This window comes from Lagopus muta, chromosome 2 (assembly GCF_023343835.1).
Source record: "Lagopus muta isolate bLagMut1 chromosome 2, bLagMut1 primary, whole genome shotgun sequence".
Taxonomy (NCBI): Eukaryota; Metazoa; Chordata; class Aves; order Galliformes; family Phasianidae; genus Lagopus; species Lagopus muta.
The window spans coordinates 67,989,470-68,003,898 of NC_064434.1; the positions used below are offsets into that span (position 1 = coordinate 67,989,470).

The window sequence follows — 14,429 nt, forward strand, 5'->3', positions numbered from 1 at the left end:
AGAGGAGCTATCAGTTGCTGCCTATCTTGTTCTTGCAGACATCCTTGTCTTTTCCCTTCAGCATAGAAACATGTCTGTGTTGTGCACACAGTGCTATGAAGATATTGAGTAAGGTGTCTGTGCATCATAAGCAATTTATTTCAGAACAAGACAAGTTGATGGTTAGGGCCGTCCTGCATCTGATGCCTGAGCTATCTGGCATCTGGCTGTATGCTGGATAAAGTAGACATTCCCAGAGACCAGTTAGAAATTCTTGAACTTACTGCAGACTGAGAAGTTTCCTTATCAAGGGCAAGAGCCATAACCAACTTTATGGGATAATTTTCTGAATCAGTGCCAGAATGTCAACACCACCAAATCTGGCCCTTTCTGCTACACCTGGCAGAAGTTACACAAGCATATCTGGAGAAATTATTGACCATTCTTCACTACCCAGCCTGTTGCTCTATGATAGCATTTCAGTGGCTTTAGCTGTGCTACACGGTTCTCCTACATATCTGCCCACAGTGTTATCAGGTGCCTGACTGAGTGTGGGCTAGATTAGACTTACGGAAACAAAAGGAATGAAGTGGAAAGACACGCTTGCGTTTTCTGAGCAGCACAGAATTAACTAAGAGTATTTGACAGTTCACTGCTCCTTTGAGAAAACAATCAGTGATGTATCTCCTGCTACTTGTTTGGATTCCTTTTCTTTTTTCTTTGCCAGTTCTGTAATCACACTGGAAACATCAGTTTTATCAAAGCACTAACCACCAGTAAGCGCATGCATGCAAGAGGTGCCCACTCTTGGAAGAGAATGAAAGGTGAACTGTACTCTGCTCCTAATCCACATGGAAATTCACAAGTATGTTCATGTCTCTAAAGCAGACATACACATCTCCTGTTCATTGCACTGAGAGCTGAATATCCAATACTCTTAAAGCCTATTATAAGGAGAGTGATTTAGACTGTGCTGGATTATTTCACAGATCCACATTTGATGATGAAGAGGATCCACATTCTGGGCACAACCTCCCACCCTCAGAAGTGCCACAAGTGGCATCTCAATAGCAACAGTTTAGGAACTGCAGTGCCTGCTGTGTGGGCGATCTGGGAGGAGATTTTCTTCCTTGCAGAGCAATCTCTTACGGGAGTTTGTGCCTGAGCTGTCTTAGATGGTTGCTGGGATTAGTGGTTACATCTACATTACGATGCACAAATAACAAGGGGGAATAATTTGCCCTCAGCTGGTGTTTATGTCTTTATTCCCCTTTCTCCCCACTACGCAATGCCTCCTTGAATTCTTTTTTTGCACTGTCATTTTTTGCTTTGCCTTACACCCCTTTCTTACATATGCTTCTTTTCTCAGTCCAAGTTAAGTGACAGCGTTCATCCACCTGGGTGATGTGTATGGGTGGGATGATGATTATCAGACTAACACAATCATGCACTTTTCCCAACAAACAGATCACTTTCTGTCTTGTCAGCTGACTGACAGAGACTTCTCTGATTGAAGTGGCCAGTCAAGCCCTCCAGTCTGTCTTTATGATAGGGAAAATCACAGTCCCAGGGCTGAAAAGCATCTGCTGCATCTTGGCCCACACAGACTGAAAGAAATCTTTGAGCTGCATCCAGCCCACCCAGGGATTGCATACTGTGCAGGCACAATTACAAATTTCATTCTTCCATTTTATCACTTGTGGTTTTACACCGGTGCCCGGATCACAGACATTTCAAAATTTCCACGCTAAGAAACTAATTGCATAATTAGGTATATAAGCACCTTTTAAACTCTAGCTTTTAGTGCTTACTAAGGCCGTGAAGGTTACTGCTGTGGAAACAGAGGTGACTGGGGCATTCCATGGTGTGGGGCACTTGTAAATGCAGTCATACAAAGAACATACAGCTCCAAAAAGAAATCAGGTCAATGAATTCAACATACTAAGGATGAAATGTCAGTGCTTAGGAGTACAGTCTGATGACATGCTTTGAGAAATTACACTGGTAGTCATTTCAATGAGACCTGAAACAGAGAGTGCGTGAGTGAGCGAGCAAGCAAAAAAATATTACCACAAAGGGTATCATCTGGCTACAGCATCAAAAACATAGAAATTATGTCAACAACTGCACATTTAACTCTACTTCTCTCTTTGCATGGTTCTTGCAGCATTTCTGATACGGAAACTCACATGTTCTCCACAGCTTAGTGTAAATTAGTCATGAATTTACAAGGCACCATTTGCTTCAAAGGGCAGCAGTTATTTGGAAATATTTAACAATATTTTGTCTTCATTGTAGCAACACATTTCACTTAAAACAATTCAGATCTATTTTAAGGAGAATCTGCTTTTAAGCCTTTCAGTATTGCTGCTGTCATAAGATCAGTGTAATAATGACATATATTTAAGTCTAGTAACCTGGGCTAGGTTTCATGGATTCATTAACTCAGGTGGGGTCAAAGAATGTTGTAATAACTACATTTGACATGCACATTTCCAGAGGGGAGACTTTTATGTAGACAGCTGCCCTCTCCATGACCTCAGAAAAGACATTTACAAAATGACTGGGTGATGCACAGCTGTATGCAAAACATTGCAGAAGTGGTGGAGAGTAAGGGGTTGGGACTGGGGCTACTCTCTTCTTTGGGATTCCAGGAATGAGCATTTACTTTCCAGTCAATGCAATACTTTCTCATGAGCAGAAAAGGTAGGTAATTCAGATTAGCTTCTGGCATCTTCAGTCAGTTGCCCCTCTCCTTTAACTACTGAATAGCTTCCTTACCTCTATAAAACCTTATGATTCCCAATTGTTTTCCAGTCTAGACTTTCAGAAGTCCTTAAGTTATAGAATGACATCACTCATTGCCTACTTTCTCTACTCTAAGAGGAAATGTAATCTGACATGTAACCTCAGCCTATCAAAGAGAATAAAAGAATGAGCAGCAATAGATTTATTCACCCACTTGATTTTTTTTGTTGTTTGTTTTGTGGTTTTTTTTTGTGTTGGTTTTTTTTTTTCTTAAACTGGCATATTATGTATCCAAACTTCCATTAAAAATCCCACAATTTTTAAAATCTGTTTGCTTAAAACTTTGATTTCCATCAACATGATCTTTAGAAAATAAATTGTTTTAACAAGCTTTTCTGAATCCAGTAATTATCAACAAAAGGACACACAGCTCTTTGTGCTTCCTCCATGCCTAGCTCAGTTAGGAGGTAGGCCATTGTAAGAAGCAAAGCTGCTGTGAAGCAGAGAAGTGCTCTGAATATGACTGTGCTCCTCCTTCAGAAAATTCCAGACTCAACATAAGAAATCACCTCTGATTCTTTACCATTTTCACATGAACCACAAACTGTTTCCCATCTTTTTATTTATTTATTTTTTAGACTCCATTTTCAAATTAAATAGCACATACATTGATAGAAGAAAACAGACTGTGAGGTTTTACAAATACAGTTATACACATTGGGCTAGGAATGAGACCTAAACACTATGCAGCCCCTTAACTTTCCAAGTGCTCTGTAACCATCATTACCTATTTAATCTCATATTCACTCATTTGACTAAACCTTGTAGAAGGCCTTAGCAAAGATTTGTCTTCTCTGACTGGTTTGACAGATGCCCAACTAAAACCTTGATGGATGCTTGTACTGGGATATTAGGTTGGACCTTGGCAATCCATAGTATACAAGAAGACATGAGTAGGTGGAATCAGATGGGACTGAAACCAAAAATATCAAGAAAAAAAGATTAAGGGGGAAAAAGGTTAAGGGGGAAGCAGATGAGTATTACTACAAGATATAATGCTGAAGAGAAATGATGAGGATGGAAACTAGAGATGGAAATAAGAGAAAAATAGGAAAGCCAGAAAACAAAAGAGGGAGGAATAGAGAAAACAAAACAAAAACTAAATATAGAAGTACCAAATACAGGAAAATGCCAGAGGGAGCAGAATTCCAGAGGCAAGCGCGTGGAATAATTTTAAATAAAATAATGAGAAAACATATTGACAATATGTGATTATAACTTTTTTTTTTTTTTTTTTTTTTTTTTTAATGAACAGGTTATATAAGCAACCTGAATGTAAAAAAACAGTTTACATTTTGTGGTCTGACAGAATGTTGGAGTGACCAGAACCTCAGCTGGTGGCTAGGTTTTTGTATCAGACTAAATTGGTCTAAGTTTAACTGAATAGACATGAAAGCAGGAAGGAATGGGGTGCGATAGGTGTGAGTATTTTAGAATTAGAAAAACATCCTGAGTCATTCCAGAAGAAACACTTGGATTCTGGAATAACTCATACAGTGTTTTCCTTATGTTTCAGTATTTTCTTTCCTTAATTAGTGGTGGCAGAAAACTAACATGTGGTGAGATTTGAGAAACCACAATAACCGTATTAGCTAAACGAGAGTAAATTTCCTTTCAGAGTTCTAACATACAAGCAAAAACTAGCTAGATGTGGGGGCCTCATTTGCATACCAGGCAGATTTTCAAATAGATGTCTGAAAAAGAAAAAAAATCTTTCCATTTGCCGCAGTGTGAAGGCGAAGCGCAAAGCATCTGCAAGAAAGGCTGTCTGAGCTTTGTAATTGGGTCAGAAGAAAATGCGCTAAGGAGGTAAGTTGTGCTAGCTATCTTGTAGTAATTTGGGCATTCACCTAAAAGGACTTAATTCTTCACTTTCTGGAAGACTTACTCTTGCTAAATATTGGATTTATTGCTATCAAAAAGCATGAGATACATTGAAATTAAAAAGCTCTTGAATATGGAAAAAATTGAGAAATAATTTTTGTAGTGGATAATCTGAAATTCTGCTTTATCTTTTAATGAAACAAGCCATCTCATTATGCCTTGTCTCATTCTGTGAAATACACATGATAGTATTCAATTGCTTCCTAAGCTAAACTGTTAGCATTCCAAATGCAGGCTGTTGTCTGAAAGAGATGCTGGAAGCTATTACTAGTAGACGTGCTTCTTTGAATATGGAATACAATCATGATGGACTTGGTTGGTGACACGTAGGCGTATCCAATTTTGTAATATTGATAAAATTTCTGCTTCCATTACTTTTTAATCACTTCTTACATGACTGCCTTAGGCTAGATTTGTCTTTGTACAAAGAAGTTTGTGTGTGAGACTCAGATCCATCTCGTCAGTCCCAGAGATAAGAGAGAAGCACTTAAAGTCCCACAGAGGAATGGGCCGCCTGCAAATCCCTTCACCAACACGAAATGTGCTCCTGCTCTGAATGTGCTGTTTTAAACAGGGCTAGGGGATGTGTTTCAAACTGTCAAACACAGTGAGCATCCACATCAATGGTTTAGTTGAAATGGTATTTAGGCAGAAAATTATTTATCTGTATGCAAGATCTATGCTGTCACACATAGTTGTGTTACTGCAAGAAGTATAAGCACTTCAGCTTACCAAAAGTAAATGTACTGTTTCTCACAGCACTTGATGGAAAGAAGAATTAGAAATGAAACTCACATTTTTATTTCCAAGAAAGTTCAGAAAATACCTTAGGAACGTTCACATGAAACGTGAATCATGTTAATTAGATGATTTCCGTTACGACATTTTGAAATGCAAATAACAGCAGGTTAGTGGAACAATAAAAAATGTGGGCTTTTTTTTTTAAAGTAAAATCCCATGGTAACAAGGATAAGGTGAATTAAATGGCCTGAAAATTCCCAAGGCTTTAGTGATAAAATTGCTATGAAATAAATAAGTGAAATAAGTGGTGAGGAGTAGTTTGTTACTGTGATTAAGGATGTCTCGAAAGAGTCGCAGGGTTTGGGCAGCTTGCCAGTGCAATTGTTGTGCACTTTCCACTGCATCATTGCTCATACATTCTCTCTGCTCACAGTTCTGCCTCCGCTCTGCCCTTAGCACTGACCCACAGCTCAGCTCTACTTGCTGAATACTGTAGGCCAATGAAAATATAGGTATCCTTCTGCAGCTACTGTGAGATGCTGAACCTGGGTGGTTCCAGAGCAAGATGGGACACATGGCTGGGCATGGTGGCAGCTAAGAATACAGGAATGATCCTACAGACCACAGATCCTCTCAGGGTCTTAGTTCTGAAGATGGCCACATGCAGAGAATGTCTGCCTCATGGCTCCTGTCCTGGGGTATCTTTTCAGCTTTCAGGAGTCTGTTTCTAACCATGCCACTGAGCTGGAAGCTTCCTGCAAGCTATTAGGAATAATTACCTCTGCAGGCCTCCTAGATCTGTATTTGCCTAATCCCTCTTTGAACTCTTGTGTGTGTTTTTCCTCTGTAACATCCAGAAGCAAAAAATCCCCTGGTGTGTGATGATATTGTATTTTACCTGATATTACCTGCTAGTTTCATAGGAAGCTCCCTATGTATTTTTTTCTCTGACTCAGTAAATCATTTTGTGTTTAAAACCTCCCAGAACTCATGGTTTTATAGAGCTCTGTCATGTCTAGGAAGTTTCTTTTCCAGACCACCTTCTCCATCTTTCTTCAGCTAGTTGTCCTATACACCTGATAACTGTCTAGCAACAGCCTTGCCTCACCATTTGCCTCCTGAGCAGGAAAGAGCAGAACTGTATTGTAGTTGTGTGGTGGGAGCCCAACAGATTTTTACAGAAGCTTTACCATAACTTCTGCTTTATTGCTTCTTGCTTTTCTAATCATTCTTAATAAAATGCAGCTACTTTATGCCGAGTTTTGTGGAGATTGAGATCAGGTAGGAAAGCCTCCTGGCTGCCTAAGAGATTATAATTTAGTATCAAATGCATTTGAAAAGAAATAGAACATCATAGGCAACTAGAGGAGAATGACAGATCTCCAAAAGATGTCCCAGGTACTCAGTGAGCAACAGAATCACGTGTGGTAGCCTGACTCCAAAACTCCATGCCCATCCAGTCACCACAGATCAACAAGTCTTTTGACCACTGCTCCAACTCAGTCCTATAACTGCAGGTGTTATCTTGATTTATCAATGGAAATTTGTAATGGAAATGATCTTAATGGTCTGCTACTCTTTCTCTTCACTTTCTGTCTTTAAATCATCTTCTCTGCTCTTACATCTCTCTTCCACATATTGAACTTTTCTAAACCATATTTCATTAGCTCAATTATTTTACAGATTCAGTCTTAATCTTCCCCAGATCTGGGATGACAGGCAGTGCTTTGTTCCAAACAGCAAAAAGAAGTCCAAATTATTTTTTATTGAGTCCATTGAAGTTAGTAGAGTCGCAGTCCAGATTGATTTCACACTTTTTTGCTCTATATTCATGAAGAAGCAAAGATATTTTTTCAGCGGTAATAATTTAAACATCCATGGGTGTGTCAGCATATAAATTAATACATAGGAAAAATGATATCCTCATTTCAGGGTTTTTAAGTATCAATGTGTTATGCTAGTGATTCAGGCAAATATGTTGGGATTTAATCGTAGCTGAACCTAAGGGCTTGGATCCAAAAAAACCCATACATATAAGAAAATGCTATATGCCTGCTTAATTGATTATGAATGATGGTAGCTTATTTCTAAATTCATCCAGTCACATCTTTGTTTCATTTCCTGGTTATGGTTCATGGAACGCAGTACCATACTTAAGCTGCTTGGGATCTACTTGCACTGTGGTATGCTCTGTTCTGAATGAAAATAGGAGCAAAACATCTATCATCCTATATTTCTTTAGGATCTATTAATTTAGGCGTAGCTTAAAAGACTGCCTGTATCAATGCTATCTGGTGCTTCTAATGAGGTAACAAGGCTCAAATGAACACTCACAAAAACAATTTCTAAAATAAGAAGAAAGAATATACTTTTTCAGTTTTCTCTACAAATTACCTATTAATCTAAATTGCAATCAACAACTAAAGCCTGGAAATAGATGCATATATTTAAAAAAAATAATGAACCATAAAATGAAGTATTTTCATTTCTGATTTCAATTAACTTTAAAAACAGATGTAAACAGATCAAAGAGTCACAGAATAATTTTTACCCGAATGGGATCATCTTATCACTTTATTTTTAATGATTCTAATACTGGCTCAGTTTTTTGCAAATAGAATTATTATATAGGTAGTCTCACTCAAGTATTCAATGACTTCTCTCTGCCTTGCATGTCTCCAGCACAAATAAGGTTAAATAATTTCCTTTACGTAAAAAGAAGCAAGTTATTGCTTGTCAGGAGGAAGTGGTGATAATTTCAATTTAACTCTGTACCTTTGACTCTTGCAGTTATTTCTTGTTTTTTTTTTTTAACTCAAAGCATACTTCTATTGAGGCTGATGGTGAGTGCGCTTGATCCAGCCATAGAAGAATGTAACAAGTCGTACAGTATCATCTGACCTACAGACTATTTTCAAATCTGGTAAGTACTAAAATATATTATATATAATGCATGGATGCATGCTGAATACATAAAAACACATGCATTAGCAGGAGGGTGCTTGTAATGGTAGGCAATGCTTGACTAATACTTTCTGATGTCCTCCAAGTGCTTAGAAATCTTTTCCCTACAAAAATCCATCTTTTTCCTGAGGTCACTCTTCAGCCATTATTTTATAATTCCAATTCACCTACTTATACTTAATACTGTAGTACTCACATATTGCTTTTATAGCTAAAGGAAAAGTTGATGTAGATAGAGTGGAAAATAGAGGGCTTATATGACATTCAATGTTCAGAAGTGTGCTTGTGTGGCATGTGCATAGATGTGCCTTTATGTAACAGATAAACAATATTAGAACACACCCAGCTCACTCCTGTACGTACAGAAATTTATTGTTGAAAATTCCCTAATATATTAGTGCAAAGTAAAGCTGCCTATTGAAAGACTATTGCAGAGATTTAAATCAGGAAGTCTATAGTTCTGATTCAGCTTCCTTTGCAGTCAGTGCACCTTCCTAACAACTTTGATGAATTCTATTCCAAATTCTCAAAAGGAAATAAGCTCAAGAGATTTAAATCAGATTGTAAATCTGATTTCTGCTATTCTGGTTTCAGTTTGAGTCTTTGTCTACCCTCTTGTACCAGCTAGCCTCAGGAGGCTTTTGTTGGTCCTCCCATGAAGAAATGTATGGCTGGTGGTGCCCCAAAGAATTTCTTAGGGATACAGAGAGCCTGTGCTTACAGATTTCAGGAGACACGTGTACCCCCTTCTTTCTAAATGCCTTCACACTTTTTTTATTCCATCTATGCTTTGTATTCAAGAATTACTTTTATATCCAAGGAAGGTGTGTCTTCCTATTTATTTCTTTGTTTATTTATCCATTCAACAGTAAAATAACAGTTTATAAAATAATAACCTAGGCAGGTGTAATGGTTTTATGTTTTTTGGCTTTCATTATTCCACATCATAACATCACATAGTGCACTGGGAGTTAAAGTGTTAATGCTCCATTTCTGGGTACCTATCCCTATACATCACAGAAGTCATGGGACCTGGCCCTTCCAGATGTGGTGGGCTCTTACTGCCTTTTCACGTTTGACTCGGTCTCAGTCAAACCTCTCTCTCCTATCTTATTTGATTTATTAGTGTCAATTTCAATTAGATTGTATTATATTGTGTTATCTTGCATTCCAATATCGTAGTTAGTAAAATAAGTTTTCCTCCATAGATAGTTGCCACTGGTTTTTTTCCTTTCTTGAGCCCAGCTCCCATCTCCCTATCTCTTTCCCCTTTCCCTTCCCATTTTGTGAGGCTGGGGGGGGCCCAGGGGCCTACTGCCCCCTTGTCATGGGCATAGATTGATCTAGTTAACTCCGTGACAACAGGTAGCTGTTTAGTACAGGCAGTGCAAAGGGTAACAGAGACACCACAAATGGGTATGTGGCTGGCTGGGGCAGAGGAGGGAGAAGCAGCAGCTGCAGACAAGGGTAGCTCAGAGGAAACAAACCAAGGGTAGCTCAGAGGAAACAGTCCCAGGTGTTCTTTATGACTTGACGGCTTGCCTTATGCACCTCTGCACTTCAGAGAAAACATTTCAAGTTACTAAAGCTTGCTTCAGAAGCTGTTCAAGGGCTTTTAGGCTGTCATATCCCCGCAGCTTCTAAAAATCAGCTTTGAAAACTCACAGAGGAAGTTGGAGCAGTGGTTAAAGATTTGTTTAAAAGACAGGAAAGCCAAAGAAGCTGCGATGCTTAAACCACACGCTTCAAATGCTCTTTTACCCATCTGAAGATGTCCAATATGAGCCAGACTCTCTGCTTGAGGACACTGATTCTTGCTATGCCTTTGGAGAGTGAAGACTGTCCTGTTCTTTCCCTCTCCCAGTTCCTTGCAATATCCGGACTGTGTTTGCAGATCTAGATCTCCTGCCTGTGGGCTCCTGTGTGGGGTTAAGCAAGTCAGTTACATCTAGCTTTGTGCTTGTGGCTTTCAATGGCATGCTCCTACCAGTGGCATGTTCCCTATTTTATCCATCTGAAGTCAAAACTTTAGACCCTGTGGTCTGATTTGCAGAAGTCTGAGTCTCACTGCAATCACAGTCAATGGATTTGACTTTACATAACTGAAATCCTGCACAATGATAAGCACTCTTAAAAGTGATGTTGGGGGGGGGGGGGGAGGTGGGGACAGGTACTTACTGTACTTACTATAAAGACTCCATGCTTGAGTTTCTCCTCAGTAAAAGAGAGTCAATAACATTTTTTCATCACACACATACATAAAAAAGAGGTTAAAACAGTGTATATTGTTATGGAGCATAGTAAGATGCTAGATTATGCTGCTTACTCTTCTGTATCTATCTCAATACGCTGATTTAAACTGTCACACTGCATTTTTGAACGTGAGATTTGATTTATTCAGATTTCCTGTGGAGTGAAGTCAGTGTGAACTATAGGACACATACTCTCATCCATCACTTATAAGCTCTAAGAATATAAGATGGTGCTCTTAATGATACTGATACAAACCACCCACCTTCCATAACTGCACGCCATGCCGCAGAGATATGTGTTTTGTTGAGATACTGTGTCTTGTTGATACAGCTGATGTAATCTGGTTCTTCTTACAACCCAAGTTCCATTTCCAAATGTTTTTCTGCTTCTTCACATTTCTTGTGCTGTTTTCCCAATCCAACTTTTATTTCCTTTTCAGAAATCTTGGGAGAGCATTTTGAAACTCTTCTCCACATATATTTCCTTCTCAGAAGCTCACTAACAAAATGAATACTGTAAGTACTTAAACAACAAACCACATATAGAAAGGATTGACACCTATGAGTTGACTCTTGATCTTTTCCTTTTTTTTTTTTTCACAGACAGATTTCGGTACAACAGAATATTTTGATGCAGACTACGCTTCTCTAATTACAGCACCTTGTTCCAAGTTGGAAGTCAGGAGCTTCACAAAAGCATTTCTGCCAGTTGCATACTCGCTGATTTGTATCGTCGGCCTGGTTGGTAACATCTTTGTAGTGATGACCTTCGCGTTATATGAACGAACCAAGTCCATGACGGATGTGTACCTCTTCAACATGGCCATAGCGGACATACTCTTTGTGCTGACTCTCCCGCTGTGGGCAGTGAATTATGCTGCTGACAAATGGATTTTTGGTAATTTCATTTGCAAAATGGCCAGAGGTATCTATGCAGTCAACTTCAGCTGTGGCATGCTGCTTTTGGCCTTTATCAGTGTGGACCGCTACATCGCAATTGTGCAGGCAACAAAGTCATTTAAACTCAGGGCAAGAACGCTTGCATACAGTAAATTGATTTGTTTGGCTGTGTGGGCATCAGCTATCTTAATCTCCAGTTCCTCTTTTCTATACAGTGCAAGTTATAACATCTCCATTAATGAAACCAAAGAGATTTGCGATCACAGATTTGACAAAATGTCTGACAGCATTGTCCTGAAATCACTGCTGCTGTGTCTACAAGTGGGATTTGGATTTTTTATACCTTTCATATTCATGATTTTTTGTTATGCATTCATTGTCAAATCCTTACAACAAGCCCAGAATTCCAAAAGAAACAAAGCAATCAATGTGATTGTATTAATTGTAGCTGTTTTCCTAGTTTGCCAGGTGCCCTATAACACTGTTCTTCTTGTGGCAGTTGCACATATGGGCAGGAAAGAGAAATCTTGTGACTTTGAAAAGGGAATGGCCTATGCAAAATATATCACTGAGACCATAGCATTTTTACACTGTTGCTTGAACCCTGTACTCTATGCGTTTATTGGAGTGAAGTTTAGAAGTTATTTTGTGAAGATCATGAAGGACCTTTGGTGCATGAGGTACAAGAAATACAATAAACGTAGTTCAAAGACAAATTCTGACATTTATCATTCACGACAAACAAGTGAAATTCTGACTGACAATGCATCTTCTTTTACTATATGATACAATTTTTGCAACATTATTTCTGAAGGACTCTGTTCACCAAGCAACCCAATACAGTCTCACTGTGTCTGTAGTAGACAGTCTTTTGGGGCTTCTCTCTACCTCAAGGGGAGCAACCGGGACTTACAATTCCTTTCAGGAAAATAATTAAGATAAAAGAGTAACACCATCCCACAGAAAACTGAAATCTTACTTACTTCTTTGAACGTTCATCCTCTTCTAAAGCGCACTCTCTGAATTATCAGAAAAGTGAAGTTTACAGAGAAGGAGTTTACTCTCCTTGTTTCTAAGAAAAATATTGTGTCTTGTCTGTCCTACATCTCTGAAATATCTCAAGAGCACAAAGGAAATGAATCAGGCTATGTCCAGGCTCATTCTACTTACATTTATTCTGTTGTTACTAAGTATTTATACGTGGAAGTCTTATTTAAGAGTAGGCCTCCACTGTATTTTTGTGGTAGACAGGTCACTCTATGGATAATACTTAGATAAATGGATGACATTTTGAGCAAAGCACGGCAAAGAAAGCTAATGAAGAAATGAAGAAACAGGTTCCAGGAATAGCTGGGCTTAGACGTCAGATCTCATAAATCTTTGCCTGGTTCTACCCTCCACCTGCTCATCACGAACTGCAGAACCTTATACCTGGGCTGAGGCTCCTCAGAGCAGTGCTCATGGTACCAAGCCAGACAAAGTTCAAAAGTGTTCAGACAATGGCCTCAGAAGTACAGTTTCATTTTTCTGGGACAGTCTCGCACAGAGTCAAAAGTTGGACTCAATGATCCTTGTGGATCCCTTCCAATTTGGAATATTCTATGAGTCTATAATTTATATATGTGCAGAGAGGTTTTTCTGACATCTAATTATGTATCTTCTGAACTGACAAAAGGTCTTTACTTGGGACATTCTTCTCTTCATCTGGCACTGGATTCCAGTTCTGTGCTGTTTTGAAGCTGATCAACTTGTGAACATTTCTTGGTGTGTTGTTTCCTTGTCTTATTGCATCGTTCTGGCTGAAATTCACACTCCACATTCTAGAAGCCAGCAAAATGAACAGAAATGCTTATAGTCACATTCCAACCCTTTTTGTTGTAACTAGATTGGTTGCAGAACTTTCATTTCTTTGTATTTTGCTACCACTCACGGTTTCCATAGGAGGGGATTTACTAGCACCAAGTACATACGTATGACTTAATTTAGCCAGAATTTTTGAGTGAGTTAGTCAGCATTTTACTTACTCTGAATATAGGGATATTTCTAATAAATGCAGATAATTTTAAGCAGTAGATCCTACTGGAAAGGACATTCCAGTAGACCCTCAGTGAAATTTCTGTTCATTGTGAGAACTTCACCACCTTGTAACAATATGTGAGGTGACCAGGTAGACAGGGTGAGGAGTTGATCATATCAAAGAGCCCCACTGCTTTGTGATTGCGGTGTGCTGAAGCTCCTACCAGTTTTCTGCAGTTCTTCTGCAATGAGGGCAAATTGATTTACTGTTATGCATAATATTCCATTTCTGTGGCAGGAATAAAGGAATGCAATATGCAGCTGGATGTTTGACTTCAATTCTTCTAATGCTCATGGCTGAGGAGACAGGATTGTGAATCAGTAGCCACATCTTTCTGCAAAGGAACAATAACTATAGGTCTGAAAGAAAAAAAAGTTTTGAGGAATGATGTTGATACTGTATGATTTGAAATGAGTATTGCTTGTACTGGTGTAATCCATCCTTGTTTACAGTGCACTGTGACATTCTTAAATGTCAATGCCTGGTGTTATAAAGATGTGTTTACTTATTATCACTAAATAATAACTTGAGCAAGAGTATGATTCAAAATCATGTAAATGCATATGTGTGCATTTGTTGTATATAGCTCTGGTGATTTTCTGTGTGATAATTCAACAAATAAAAAAATGTAACAAAGATAAAAACCTCATGTCTAAGATTCTAGCTACATGTATTACCTTGAAAATTCTTTTATTCAGTGCAAAATCTCTCATACCTGAAGACTTAGCATCTCTCTTCACTTCATGGTCACTCTACACCCTGTTCTCTGTGGTGTCCCTCCCACAGAGCACTGCCCTTCCTGAACAGATGTGGCCTGTGGGAAG

General features: G+C 38.7%; 1 protein-coding gene across 3 annotated transcripts; it reads left to right on the forward strand.

Annotated features, from left to right (window-relative positions):
* Positions 1 to 2,666: 2,666 nt before the first annotated feature.
* CCR6 (C-C motif chemokine receptor 6) lies at positions 2,667 to 14,193 on the forward strand. Of its 3 annotated transcripts, none has more exons than XM_048935823.1 (5): positions 2,667 to 2,685; positions 4,517 to 4,596; positions 8,234 to 8,335; positions 11,069 to 11,144; positions 11,232 to 14,193. In XM_048935823.1, the coding sequence occupies exons 4-5, from the start codon at positions 11,136 to 11,138 to the stop codon at positions 12,312 to 12,314; spliced, it is 1,092 nt and encodes a 363-aa protein (XP_048791780.1). In that variant the 5' UTR covers positions 2,667 to 2,685; positions 4,517 to 4,596; positions 8,234 to 8,335; positions 11,069 to 11,135; the 3' UTR covers positions 12,315 to 14,193. The 3 variants fall into 3 exon arrangements, with proteins under 3 accessions (XP_048791780.1, XP_048791781.1, XP_048791782.1); XM_048935824.1 differs by having other exon boundaries at positions 11,236 to 14,193; XM_048935825.1 differs by lacking the exon at positions 11,069 to 11,144.
* Positions 14,194 to 14,429: the final 236 nt, after the last annotated feature.